General features: G+C 47.0%; 1 protein-coding gene across 3 annotated transcripts in view; it reads left to right on the top strand.

Moving 5' to 3' along the window:
• PRMT8 (protein arginine methyltransferase 8) overlaps positions 1-14,491 on the top strand; it is a 96,051-nt gene that overhangs the window by 63,744 nt on the left and 17,816 nt on the right. For all 3 annotated transcript variants that reach the window (XM_073222856.1, XM_073222857.1, XM_017670489.3), the window contains 2 exons: positions 9,270-9,412; positions 10,040-10,127. In XM_073222856.1, the coding sequence (XP_073078957.1) occupies positions 9,270-9,412; positions 10,040-10,127 (231 nt within the window). The remainder of the gene's footprint in view (positions 1-9,269; positions 9,413-10,039; positions 10,128-14,491) is intronic.

Here is a 14,491-nt window from a genome sequence, read left to right as displayed (position 1 = left end):
GCTGGATCCCCTCACTGTGTACTCCGGGCGGTGTGCGGTTTGATCTGTCCTGTTAATCACAGCATTGGTTTAAGGTGATGTCTGCTAGCTTCTCCACAGTAAAGCTGCCATTTCCCCTCTGTAATTAGTAAGATTTTCTGAGAGAGGTAATTTGAAACCACATAAATATTTCATTCTTCATCAATTTCCTATTTTATTCAATGGGTTATGTCTGTTATCATCAGTACTTACTTTGATATACAGATTGTCCCTAATTCAATGGTTGGATTCCCTTCAAGCTGGTTTCTGCATCCTTCTGACGGGCCTCCTTCACTTTTTGAGAGCTTTCTTAGTTTCTGGCACCCATGTTCCAGGCTCATCTTGTACTTTCCAGGTCTCTGTTCTAGAATCAGCCATTTCTCCAAAGAGTATCTGAATCCATTTAGTGGACCATGGCATTTAGAAACGAGGCTCTGGTTTGATTTAGGGTATTGAGGCTCCCAGGGATCAGTGGAAAGAACTAGAGAGAGAGAGAGAGAGAGAGAGAGAGAGAGAGAGAGAGAGAGAGAGAGAGTGTGTGTGTGTGTGTGTGTGTGTGTGTATACACATGCATTACATAACATCCAGAAATGCATTCTATCTGTACTTATTGCCAAGCGTGAATTCATGTGGTGACTCCACTTCTCATCCAGCCCGGTGACTTGTCTCTGTTTTTTCCTTTTCCATGTTCCGATGCTTCCTTCTCTCACAATCAGAAACCTGGATGCCATTATTGTTAATATGTTGACAGTGGGATCAATCCCCCCTCCCTCTCTGTACACAATCTCCCACTGTCACCACCTCCCGCCCCCTCAGGCTTCACCCTCCCTCACCAGGCGGCCCCGCCGACAGGGTGCCCCCTTACCCAACTCAGGTTCTGATGCGCTGTGCTGTCGCCCTGCTGCTCTAGCCCCAGCACCACACCACACACAGGACCATGGGAGCACCCACACCCACCCCTCCTTGGGCAGTTTGAGCATCAAGTTTGCTCAGCTCTACCCAATGGGTCTGCAATGGGATCTGCTCATGCTCCTCATCTTGATGGCTCACGCTTGATTCTGTGCTGCTGAGGCAAAGGCCCACAGGCGACAAGCCGTTGCCTCAAGGGAACAGGCATGCCCATGCCTCCTACCTGTTCCTACCCTCACACCGCACCCAGGAAGAGGGCACTCCACCCAGGGGCCTTTTTAAGGCAAATTTGTCTTCATTTCTTCCTCCTGGGTAGCACCAGGTGGGGGGAGCGATGCACCGCCCGGGACGCTGTCTGCCATGCCAGCTCACGCAGCCTCGGCGTGTGTACTAGAAAGAGGACAGCTTGACGGCATGGGTGCTTCCATGGAAATGCTTTTGAAATGCTGCAACAGCCAATTGGTGGGTCTTAGGAGTGTAGGTAGAGAGACATAAATAACAACACAGGACATAAAATCCCTGCCACCCAGAATCAATCATTCTCCCTCTCCACCTCCACACGGCTCTTCGGGATGGATTTCCTCACATGTAGATGCACACCTCCACCGTGCCACCTGGAGTGGACGTGCGGCCTGCACGCAGCTCCTTCCACATGCATGGCCACACACGTGCTCAGGGACTCCTCTGTGACTTAAGCACTGATGACTATTATTTCCTTCTTTCCCTGCCAAGGAAGCTAATGGGCTGCTGAAAGGCTTAAAAAGGTAGATTCATTGGTGAAAGGTGGCACAGAAGCTCAGGGATTGGTATTTTTATAGTTCCAGAACCAAAAAAATTCTAATCCATTAACTTCTCAGAATACTAAAGGACAAAAGTGTATCCCTCCTTTCTCTTGTTTGACCTGTTCACATCCTAAAGCATAAATGTCACTGAGGGCAGAAGTCTGAGCATAGCATGACACAGCAGAATGGCAGCTGACAGGTGCCTTCTGCCACATCATGGTGGGGAGGGCTTTGTCAAACCCTTTCTCCTTTCTGAGCTACTGCTTGCTGCCCATAGAGGAGAGAGGTCCATGTACAGCTTTCAGGGTTACTGGGGGATTAGAAAGAATGCTTGTAAAATGCCTAATTTGGGGCCTCCCACGGAAAAGGTGATCTGTAAGTATTAACTATGGGTCCTGTCAGGCTTCATGTTCTGCACGATGCCCCTTCTTGGCCTCATGCTCCAAGCCTTTTATAGCTATGAAACTTGGATTCTGTGCATTATTCCTCTGTGCTCTGTGAGCATCCAGTCCTGGGCTGATTGCCCTGGTGGAGACCCTGCCACCAGCCACTGGGGAGCTAGGATTGTTAGCAAGCACTTCTTCCTTCCATGGGGTGGAGAATGGGTGGGCAGGGTGGGGAGCTCTGCCTCCCTGGGGGCTTACCAATGCTTTCTTTCCTGTAGGGCCAGACAAGGGGAGGGAACCCCCTCCCTCTTCACATGACAGCCTTCTCTCTAATGTTCAGGCAATACATCCCCAGCTCCTTCATCCTTATCTCTGGTTGGGGTCACGTGTCCTCTGGCACAGTTCCGTGTCCCTCTCACTCTTGTAGAATTCATGCTAAGAAGTAAACCCAGCCATGCAACTGGAGGGATCCAGAAGCTATACTTGTAACAATGTGGCTCCAGTTTCCATTAGCACTTATGGAAATCAGCACATCACCCTGGCCCTGAGCTGGAATCTCTCCCTGTCCATAGATGAACTCTGTCTATGTTACTGCCAACCTATAGTTCCTAGCCTCTATCTGGTCAGTGGGTGTTTTGAAACCAAACACACCTTTTATTCATATCAAACTTCATGACATTAGATTTAATCTATCCTTGCAATTACTAAGAGCATTGCTCTCCTGGTTCATGGCTGTCCACTTGGTGTTACCCACATACTTGATAGGTGCCCTGTGGTAGGGACAGAAGCTCTTGATCTGAGCCCAGCTCTTGACCTGCACCTTTAATACAGCCAGGTGGCCAGTAATAGATCCACGCATCTCCACCATCTTCTCCATGAGGACGTTGGGGAGGCGAGACCTCATCAAAGGTCCTCACATAGCACCTGGAGAAGAGCATGGCTTTGGGACCAGACTTCCTGGTTGCACCAGATTAGCTTGTGATCTTGGACACCTTACTTTCTGTGCTTCAGTTTCCTCATCTGTGAAATGGGAAGAATAGCAGTACGTTCCTCAGAGGGTCATGGTGAGGGTCACATACTTGCTGCATGTCAATCTGTGGTATGCTGGAATGGGCTCCTACAGCTCCTGAGAGCTGATGGTTAAATTCTCAATAAATTTGTGCAATGGATGAAGTCACTTTGGTGGCTTGAAATTGGCCATGTTGGTAATATTTACATCACAGAAATTAATAATGATACAACTTAGGGCTTCCTTCTCCTGGAGAGCCAGTTGTTAAGAATCTACCAGCTCACTACTATGTAAAATGCAGTGGTGTCCCACGGGCATTGAGCAGCCAATAAATGTTAGCTATTGTAATCATTACTTCATTTATTAACTTGACTAATAACCCTGTCAAAAGGAAAAATGAGATTAATCAGACATAATTGATTTTAATGAGCCTGTACTAGTGACTTCTGGCAATTGCTACTTCCTTTCCTAATCATTCCTGAAGCAGCCCATTAAGAATCTAGGACTGGGCAGGGGGTCAAGGGCACAGGCAAGATGTTTGTTCTCAGGAAGCTTACAGTCCCATGGAGAGGACAGACATAGAGCAAATGGACAGAGGGCATTTCAACAGAGTCACAAACTGTGACAGCTCCCAGGCAGAGACACCACGGAACAGTTGAGAAAATGGGGCAGTCGCAGGGGCACACTGCAGCCGGCGCACCCCGCCTTGCCAGGGCTGATGCACTTCCCTTCTGACTCTGCTCGGATGACATCACAGCGGGCTGGAATTGGTCACAGTGGGGCTCTTCACACCACAGACACCAGCAAACACTCCCAATCAGGGCTTTTTTCGCTCCTGGAGCCCGTTGTTAAGCCTGGAAGAGCACAGCCCTGGAAGCGAGGAAACTCTCCTGAGTAGAGGGTAGTGAAGCTGTGACCCGGACGAGGGGGAGCCGGCAAGCTTGGGGGAGTGGAGAGGAGGGTGCTCCCACAGACTGCCTGCGTGGGCTCCCCGGGTGGGGGCGCCTGCTGCCTGCCCCACAGGTGTGCTTTCTGAATGACGGTGATGCCCTGCGCCCGGGGGAGATCTGTTGCCTCCTATATTTCCACTGATTTCAACAGCTCTGTCCAGCACGCTCCCCTTCCCCCTGTCTGCCTTGGCTGGCCCCACACTCCCCACGCTCGTCTGCCGGTGGCCTGGGGTTTGGGCACATGCCCAGCTGTGCCATTCTGGGGGCTTTAAGTGGTGGGCAATAACCTGGTGTGGTTTGGAGTACCCGGGCATTAGTCCAGCCATTGTAGGGGAAGGAGACATGCCAAGCAGGATCTCTGGCCAGAGAAGGGCTCTTACCAAAGCTGGCCGGACTTCAGAGCTCAGCTAAGCAGACTGGGCCCTCGGCTCTCAGGACAGCCAGAGCCAGCTGGGACATGAAGCCAGGCAGCTTGTGCACCTGGGGCAAGGCAGAAGCCCAAACTCTGTGTTCTTGGGGGAACAGGGATTCGGGAATGAAAGGGGTGCCATACTGAAGCTCCTGCTCTGCTGAGGCTGCACAGCACCCCAGGCCCATCCATGCTGCTCCGCTTATGGGCTCTGTTCACAGGACGTATTCCAAGTGCCAGCAGGTGCTGAAGGGAAGGGGGTGGGCTGGCCCTTTCTCCCAGCTGCACTGACTCAGGCTGGTCTGACCTTGTGAGAGAAGCTGGTCTGGGCATCCCGACCCAGAAGGAGGAGAGGGTGGGAGGCTGGGGAAGGGCTGCCTCAGGGTGGTTGATAGACCCCTGCTCACCCCGGCTGTTCACACGGCTCTACCCCTTCTCCCCCTGCTGACCAGCTTGACTGGCCTCCAGGAGAGGACTGGGTTAGTCCCTGGCCTTCTCTGATTTCTCTTCTCCCATGATCCTGAGTGGTTGCTTGGTGTCCACAACAATCCCATGAGGTAGGTAAGTCAGACACTGTATCCCTTTGTAGATGAAGGAAAAGAATCTCAGGGAGGCTGGTGATGTGTGCCAATCCACACAACCTGGCTAGGTTTTGACTGCACCCTTTGACTTCTCTAAATCCCAGTCCTCTCGTTAGACAGATGGAATAAAACCAGTCACGCAGGCTCCTGTGAGGGTTGCTGAGATAATATACGTGACATCACTCTGCAAGCTGCTGCTCACATGCCAGGCATTTTGCCATCATGATCAGGACTAGCTTGAAGATCTTTTGCCTTTGAACCCAATACCCTTTTCTCAAAATTGCTTATTCATCCATCCATTCATTCAGCGATGGTTTGTGTTTGTGAGCAGTCAGGTGGTCTGCTGGAAATAGGAAGAGGAAATAGACAACTAAGGAGGAGATTCTAGGCTCGAGGTCAGGTCCCCAGAAGGGATGTGGTTGCCAGTGTGGGCACCCCCAAAATAGGTATGTGAGCAACAGGAAAAGGGAGCCGAGAGGTCACTCTGAGGTGGAGGGCTCCAGTGCCCCATGCTGTGCCCCCTGTCTGCATAGTCATGACCCTCATGCCCACCATTTTGTGGGACAGGATGCGCCCCAGCACTGTGAGGAGTCTAAAGCGGGGAGACCGCCGACATCAGGCTCAGTGCGGGCAGCTGGCCCTGGTGGGCGCACTGATGTGTCAGAACAGAAAATCGATCTAGTGACCGTGAATCACAATGACTAAATCTCTGTAATAACTGGTCAAAATGAAAAAGAAAAAAAATACTACTAAAAACACCCCCCCCCCAAGAAATCTGGATGTCTGATTCGCAAACTTGAAGTTACAAAGGAAACCTCCCAAATTACGATTTATTGCTCCCTGTTGCATGCTTAGTTATGATTAACCATTCCAAAACTTACAAGCCAGGGTCCTGTCACAGTTATTCGAACAAATTTTCCATCACCCTTATGGAAACGAAACACAGCTACAGAGAGGGCCTCTAATGCAACCTCAAGTTGACACAGATTTGGTGCCGTGGGGTCCACCTGGGGGGTGGCATTCTGCAGCCCACAGTGCTCAGAACCTTAATATCAGTGGATAATATCCCCTGGAAAAGGCTCAACATGGAAGAAGGACACCTGAAGCTCTGCATGCCCACACAGTGCTTTGAGCCAACTCAGTGCCTTTCACTGGCCAATGGCCCCCAATCAGTTGCCGTAAACCTCACCACAAGAGAGCATTTTGCAGATCTGATTCTGATTCTTTCTCTATGTCAGCTGTCTCGCTGCCAATAAACTTTGCAGAATGCCTTATACATGTTTGATACATATTTGAACAATCAAGCCATTTTGGCCCTGTAAAGGATCTTAGGGACTTTCAAGTTCAGTCCTCTTCCTCCTGCTGCCCCCCACACCATAAGAAAATTGGGACCATAAGAAGAACTGTTTGATCAAGGTTAGTTGTCAACTGAAACCAAAATGTAAGTTGTCTGCCTCTAGGACCTCAGCATAAGGTTGTGAAGGTTGGGCACTGCACAAAAGCACCTGGGCAAAGGGAAGAGAGGGGTCTGAAATCCCCTTCCCAGCTGGACTGAAGGGTGTTTACCTTTGACCTTTCACAAAAGGGCTCATTTGCTCACCAAGCCGCATCTGCTCTGAGAAATGCTTAGATGCACAAGGGTAAGTCAACAGAGGTCTACAGTGTTGAGTGTTTTATAGAGTTAATTGATTTCAGCCCTTTTGTAGCAGAAACAGTGTGATTTTTGCTGTTCTGTGACCCACTGTATGTGTGTGTATATATGCCTGTAGGTACCTACCAACCTATTACCTGTTGTACGTGTGTTTATCAGGCTACGGCCGTCAGTGGGTGAGGGGCAAGTGTGGAGAACAGGGGTGCATCCACTCACTCCGCAGGCACCCAAGGAACATTCTGTACCCAGCTGTCAGGCTAGGCTGTAAGTGCTCATCCATCTCTGCTTCCTACAGTCCTCCCGAGTCCTGTCTATGGAGTCATCACGGGTGAACCTTGTTCTAGGCTCCCAGGTGGAGGTTGTGGGGCAAGAACATCAGAAAGGAGATATCTTCCTGAGCTACAGGGAGGCCATGCTCTAATGCAGGAGGAGGAACTGAGCCAGAGCCCCATAGACGCAAGCAGATGTTAGCCCTCAAAAAATGTGCGAGGAGGAAAGGAAGGGAGGCCACCTTGAGGGCATGATGCTAAGTAAATAAGTCAGACAGAGAAAAACAGATACCACATAGTTTCACTTATATGTGGAATCTAAAATGCAAAGCAAACAAATAAAACTCAGACTCAGATACAGAGAATAAAGTGGTGGTTGCCAGAGGGAAGGGGGTCAGGGCTGGGGGTGAATAGGGTGAAGGGGATCGAGAGGTACAAACTTCCAGTTATAAAATAACTAAGTCAGGGGAATGCAATGTACTGCCTGGGGAGTACCGTCCATAACATTGTATCGACTTTGTATGGTGACAGATGGTAACTACACTTCTTGGGGTGACAAGTTAGCCATGTATACAATATGTCTAATTACTACCTTGTGCACAAGACACTAATACAATGTGGTATGTAAAAAAAAATTTACAAAAGACAAACCAGGTTTTGCATGCAAATAGTTAGACAGGTGGATCAGGCATATACTAGTCAATTCTTTTTCAGAGTAAGAAATATAATTAGGTACTCTAGTTGCATTTTCAAAAATCCCTTACACTGTCCCCTTGTGAATTCTCTTGGCTCATCCTGGGCCCTGCTTTTCCTTGAGTTCCTCCCGCTGGGGTCTCAGAGCCCCCAAAGAAGCTGAGCTTTGGCACCTATGCCTCCTTCTGCTTCCAAACCTTTTGGAGAGACTAGCCCTCCCTGCTCTTCCCTCTTAGCGTCGGGGCTTGGGGACAGGAACCAGGAAGGCCACCCAAGTCTGGGCCTCCCTCTAGTGTGATCAGAGCCGATGGTCAGTGACCTGTGTGCTCTTTGTCTCTTAGGAGACTCCAATCCAAATTAATTTTCACAAAACTCAGATTCAGGGCAGATGCAGGTTTTCCTATGTTTTTTTTTTTTTAACTCCTAAGTACAGGCCATTATTCAGTTTTCCCTGCAAGCTCAGTCATTGTGTGATTTTTCAGAACATGGTGCAGAAAGAGCTCCAGAGTAGAGGAAATGTTCAGATGGAGCCGGCCAACCAATACATCACCCTGTTAATTTCACAGTGGCATCTAAGATAGCTTTTGCTATGATCTTTACAGCAATGGATGCAAAGAGAGACACCACAATTATGTATATATGTGTACCTCTATGTCAAATGATACAAAAAAAAAAAAAAAGAAAACCACAACCCAACAGTTTCTCTCTTCACAGAGGAATGGGAAGGTCTTGGAAGTGACTCAGAGCAGAGGCCACTTAGAGCAGGGGCTTTATCCGGGTCCTAATCCCCTTTACCTCTCCATCAGCTGGCGGCGGGAGCAATGCCAAGTGAGGGCTGCCTTCTGTGGAGCCCTGGCCGAGAGCCTGGCACTTCACATGTGTTATCTCATCGGGTACAGTCACCCGCTAAGTCGATATGACTTTTCCTGGTTATTCTCTGGGGAACTGGAGTTTGGTTAGGTACAGTAACTTGTGGAAAGTCATAAAGGTAATAATGAGAAGATCTGGCACCTAAACCGAGGTTTCTGAGCCCATGCTCTTGTCAAAACAAGAAGTTGCCTTCCTCATGAACCCATCAGGGGGTGAGCACCCGCTGGTGGATGTGCACCCACTGAGGGTTAGGCCCTGGTTGTGAACAGACACAAGAGTCATAGAGGGAGGGCGTCCCTGCCCTTCGGATTAGAATCATCCTGGTAGCCTAACACAGGGTGGGAACCAGGATGAGAGTGTGTCAGCCTCATAGCATACTTGACCTGGTCTCTTTCCACAGCATCATTTAGCCTCTCTGAGCCTCAGCTTCCTTAGTTTTAGATGAGAATAATCATGATGTGCCTACTGCATAGCGTTATTGGGGAGATTACAGGATATGGTGCATTTCATGGGCTTAGCAGAGTGCCAGGCACGTAGTTACTGCTCCATACATTTTAGGGGGAAACAGGCAAGTACTTTTCAATTCTCTTAGCAAAGCTAGGTTGGTGAAGGGTGAGGAATGTCACATCCTAAGAGCGGGATCGGAACAGAGCTGAAATCTGTAGGCGCAGCCCTGACATGGGTGCTCATGGTTTCTGGCTAGGGTGCCTGCAAAGCATGGCCTTGGGTTCCTATTTTGCAGTCATCACCATATTTAAGGGCAAAGTGGAAGAGGTGGAGCTGCCTGTGGAGAAGGTGGACATCATCATCAGTGAGTGGATGGGCTACTGTCTGTTCTATGAGTCAATGCTCAACACAGTGATCTTTGCCAGGGACAAGTGGCTGGTGAGTGTCCTGCATGCTGTCCCCTCATTGGTCTGCTGACTGTCATGCTGTTCTACCCCTGGCCTACAGCCTAGAATGAATATGAGGACACCAGAGAGGACTTGGGCTAGAAGGTCACCCCTGCCAAGCCCCTCTCTTTAAACCAAATTTGCTTCAGGGGACTGAATGATCAAACTGGGGTCCAATGTCAAAACTAGGGTCACAGTGTTCTTCTGCAGGCCTAACCTTGGCCTATTTGGCCATAACTGACACCCTTTCTCTGTTGTCAAGACAGAAGACTATTCTGGCCAAGAAGTGTTTAGGACGTGCATGGCTGCCAGAGAGTTGAGCATGCTTCTGACCTTGGCTTCTGCAAGCTAAAGGGCCATAATGTCTTCTCTGTTTGTCATTGGACTTAGCCATGCCCCACCTCATATGTTCCACAGACTCTCAAATTCTCCCTACTGCAAAATGAAAGTTGAGCATTGCCACCCTAACCCTAACCCTGACCAAAGTGACAGTTCGTTGAATGAAAAATGCTAGTAAGGAGGTGCCTGTCTGGTGACTTACTCTATTTGCAGTTCAAAATGTGATGTCTTTGTCAGGTGAATAGATTACAAGACCCATTTCCCCACCATTCATCAACAGAAACCTGGAGGGCTTATGTTTCCAGACCGGGCAGCTTTGTACGTGGTAGCGATTGAAGACAGACAGTACAAGGACTTCAAAATCCACTGTAAGTCGTCTTTTGATGCTCTGTTGGGTTTTTTGTTTTTCTTTGTGTGATTGAGGTGGGCTTGAGGTGAGCAGCTGGTCTCATCCACACTGCTGCTGTGCCTGTGGAGCAGTTTACCTTGACCCCTTTTGGATTTTTCTCTCTAAATGTTTTCCTGTAATCTCAAGGGTGGGAGGTCTACAGACAGCAAACAAGCAATATGGCTGCTATAAGGTACATGTTCTGGATGAGCAAATAATGCATTGTGAGTAGAAAAATGAACTGCAGCAGCAGAAACTGAGTTTTTGCAGAGAACCTGAGTTTTTTTCCAAGAATAGCAGGCTGTCAGGGCTCAGTTACCCCAAAAGTCCACCACAAGAGTTAGAGATGGCAGATCCCCAGCCAGGCAAATCATTCTGAGTTCGACCATTCCATGCCACGCACTTATCAAAATGACATAGATTCTCCTTCAGTTTAAGTAAAATATGTATCATTCTCTGAGCTCTTTTGGGGCCTGGATGACAGTGGGTGAGGAGTAGTGGAGACCGCGTGCGCATGTGTATTGGAGACTGTGCCCAAATCTGTATTCATAATGCTTTAGCAGCTGAAAACATGTCCCTTAGGAAAAAAAGCAAAAAGCAAAAAACAAACAAACAAAAGTCTTTCCATGTTTCATCTGGTCCAAAAGGGCTGTTTTTTTCATATTTAATTTAAAGGGTAACATTCTCAGTGACGCAAGTGTGGTTCTCAACAAGATTATGTCAAATATGTTTTTGGAAGGTTAGAAATGGCCATGTCCCTTCAGCTAGAACTAAATACAACAGAGGAGCATAGAGCCCCTCACACATGCGAGCATGCACATGACTGGCCCAAAGCACGAGGGAGAAGCTCCCAATAGTCCAATGGGCCCAGATCTTGGGCCCCCGCCCCCGCCGTGGTCAGGCCCCTGGAACGATTACCGTGGAGCCAGCCACAGATGCACCAGATGAGTGAACACCCTTGCCTGTGAGGCTGAGGTTCAGTAGTTCAACAAATCATTGATCCTTTGATTTCACACAATTGCCACCTGACGTTACTGCTGCTAATAATACCTCAGCTGGATTGTGCTACAGAATGTGTATACGTGTGTGTTCACACCCTTCTGTAATTAAACATCAAAGCATGGAGTTAAGTGGTTCTTGTGAGCAAGCCTGACTGCCGAGTTTGCTGGCCTCCAGCGGCTCTGAATCTAGGACAGATGTGCTCTCATGGTAGATTGCAGAACAACTCAACAGTGAGCATTGATCAAATGCACGTATAAATAGGACATATTTTTCCCCTGGAGCTGCATTATAATGCTGCTTTTGGAGTTCTTGCTGTGTAACTGTACTGAGTAGTACAGTTTTGAGGAGAACCTTCAGGCACGTTCTTCATTCCTAAGCACACTTAAATATGTATTAAGCTCCATGACCCTGGGCATAACTCTTTAAGGACTTCCTCATGATTTAAAAGCAAACATGCCATACCGTCTTCCCTTTCCTGGATTGCATTTGGGAACCTCTGCCACATGCACATTGTAATGAGCCAGCTGGGGCTGGAGAGGACTGGGCAGCCCCGAGAGGCCCTAGGAGGGCAGCTGCAGCTACACAGGTGCTAGTCCAGGACTAGAGATCATGTGATTTAATTTTGCACTTCCCATTGCAATTTTCATAGCTTCTGGAAAAGAAAGAAAATTAGAAGTGAGCCCCATTTCTTCTGTGGAATGTGTGTCTTGGAAACTCTGTCAAGCCCCCCAAAACAAAAACCAAAAATCAAACTAAACATTTTTAATTAATTTAAAATACTTAGTTTTCTATTTAAATGGCTTTTTTTTAATGATCTGTTTTTGTTTTCAGTAAAGGAAGCAAGCCCATTTAGAAATCTGTTTCCAATAAACAGAGATTTTGGTGACTCTGAGTTCTAAATCAAAAGTAAAGCATAAAGGTTGCTTTATGATTGCTAAAGGAAACAATTGCAAGCAAATTGCAGTTGGCGCAAGAGCCAGCTAAAAAAGAAACATCTTAAAGTGGGGCAGGAAAGTGAAACATGCCCAGCCGCTTTCAGGAAGTGAATTGTTAGGCAAGCATCTTCTGCCTCTCCCTTCCCCACCCCTTTGTTCCCCTCCCCTCCCCTCTCCTCTCCAGCAATCATTTAAAAAAAATTCTATTATGGAGGAAATTTACAGAATCTCAAAACTGGGAGAAAACTTGGTAGGTATTCTATTTGATTTCTTATGCAACACATGGGTCTCACCCAATACATGAATCTATAACCTGCTGAGAATCAGAAGGATGGGCACCTGCTCCCTCACTGCTGAGATGGAAAGGAAGGCCTCCTATGGACTCTGCAGTGCCTGCAGCTGGAGGACTGAGGGGCAGGGCCTCTGGGGGCTCTGTTGTTGTCTCGTCCACCTCCATTCCCACCTCCCTGAGTTCTAGTCTCTGGCCCCAGCCTACTTTATACAAGGAGTTGACGTTGTTCCTAAAATGCGTGGAACTGTTGTAAACACCTCCCCTTCTGTCCAGAGGAGAAACTGTAAGGGGCACCTAGTGGCACTTGCTTTATTTCCTGTGCCTGCATTCTGAGGCAGCCCCTCAGCCCCCACAGAGTTGCTCACACTGCAGGGGCCAGGAGATGGAGGGGGATGGCCCTGTAGCTCTCTCTGGTGAGATGTGAAGTTTGTTCTCTATTGCTTTGTATTTCTTTTACTCAACTACTCTGGAGATTTTCTCTTCATTTTGATATTCATCAGTTTGACTCTGAAATGTCTAGGTGCGTTTTTCTTTGCATCTATATTACTTGGATTCTATAGGATTCTTGGATCTGTGGGCTGATGATTTCATTAGTTTGGGAAAATTTCCAGCCATTATCTCTACATACATTTTTTTCTGCCTGATTCTCTTTCTTTCCTCCTTCTGGGACTCCAATTACATACGTGGTAGATATTGTTTGATAATGTCCCACACATCTTGGATGCGCTATATTTTGCTCTTCTATTTTCTTCTTTGTGTTTAAGTCTGGATGGTTTTTATTGACCTATTTTCAAGTTATTCAGTATTTCCTCTGATGTATCCATTCTGCTAATAAGTTCATTGAGAGAATTCTTCATTTTCAATATTTTGATTTCAATTTCTAGCATCTCCACTGGCTCCACCAATGAAATTCTCTACCTGTTCATGCATGTTTTTCCATTAAATTCTTTATTCTTTAACATATTTATTATAGTCTCTATAAGATAATTTAAACATCTGAATTTTCTCTGTGTTTGGGTCTATGAACTGTTTTTTCTTTTGGTGATGAGTCATATGTTTTTCCCTTTTCCTATGTCTTGTAATTGTTTATTAATGCTGGACATTGTAAGTAAAAGAACAGTGGAGACATGCCAAGGAAAGAGCATGTCTTTTCCTCTGCTGGGCTAATGAAGTGGAGATTTGAGTCGATCTTCAATCTTGAGTTATGGTAGGTCAGGTGGTGCTTTAGGTACATTCATTGCAGCATAGTGCAGTCCTTTTTGGGAGCTTGTTTTAATCCATAAATAAAAGTTCACAGGTCCCTTTGATGTTATTTTTTAAATTGTCATAAAATTAATAGCAACATTTCTTGGTAGCCCATGGCCCTCACCCCACATTAACTCATTCAATAGATATGGCAGGATTACAACAAAAAAATTAATCTGCTTAATTTGAATTGTCTCTCACCCTTGCTGCACTTATGTTAAAGAAGCTAGTGGGAAATGAATGGTCAGCAGAAAAGAGAGAAAAAAATTTAATGTCTTGGGTGATCTCTCTCCTGAATAATGAAGGTAGGGTAGTCTAGCTGGGGAGAGAAGATGTAAATTAACCCCTATTAACATAGGTAAATACCAGGCATTGTGAAGCAGTATAGAAATTAAATATTTGTGAATGCATTTCAATTAAAAAAACATTATCTGTGGGCCTGTGTGTGCCAGATGATGTGCTATACGGGTGCTGAGGATACGGAAGGAGAAGTCCTATGGATGGGTGTAGTTGCAAAAGGTTTTGCAAAGGCCATGCATGGATGTTAAGCTCACCATTTGAGGCCTGGAAGGGACTTTAAAGATCATATGGCTCAATGTTTTCCACACTCTGGTTGGAATTGTATATATAGATTTGTAAAATTACAGCTTCCTGGATCCCAAATCTGGAGATCATGATTCAATAGGTCTGGTGGGCCTAGGAATCTGTATTTTTAAAGGTGTCCCATATGATTCTAGAACTCAGAAACACTGGATCAAACTCCTCACTTTACAAATAAGCCCTGAGAAGGGGATTGATCACATGGTCACACAGCTCAGAGGGTGACAGGACATATCTCAAATCACGTAATGATAACAACTACATATCAAC

The sequence above is a fragment of the Manis javanica genome, chromosome 15 (assembly GCF_040802235.1).
Source record: "Manis javanica isolate MJ-LG chromosome 15, MJ_LKY, whole genome shotgun sequence".
Classification (NCBI taxonomy): domain Eukaryota; kingdom Metazoa; phylum Chordata; class Mammalia; order Pholidota; family Manidae; genus Manis; species Manis javanica.
The sequence above is the reverse complement of the archived record's forward strand: the minus strand, read 5'-3'. Positions and strand labels throughout refer to the sequence as shown.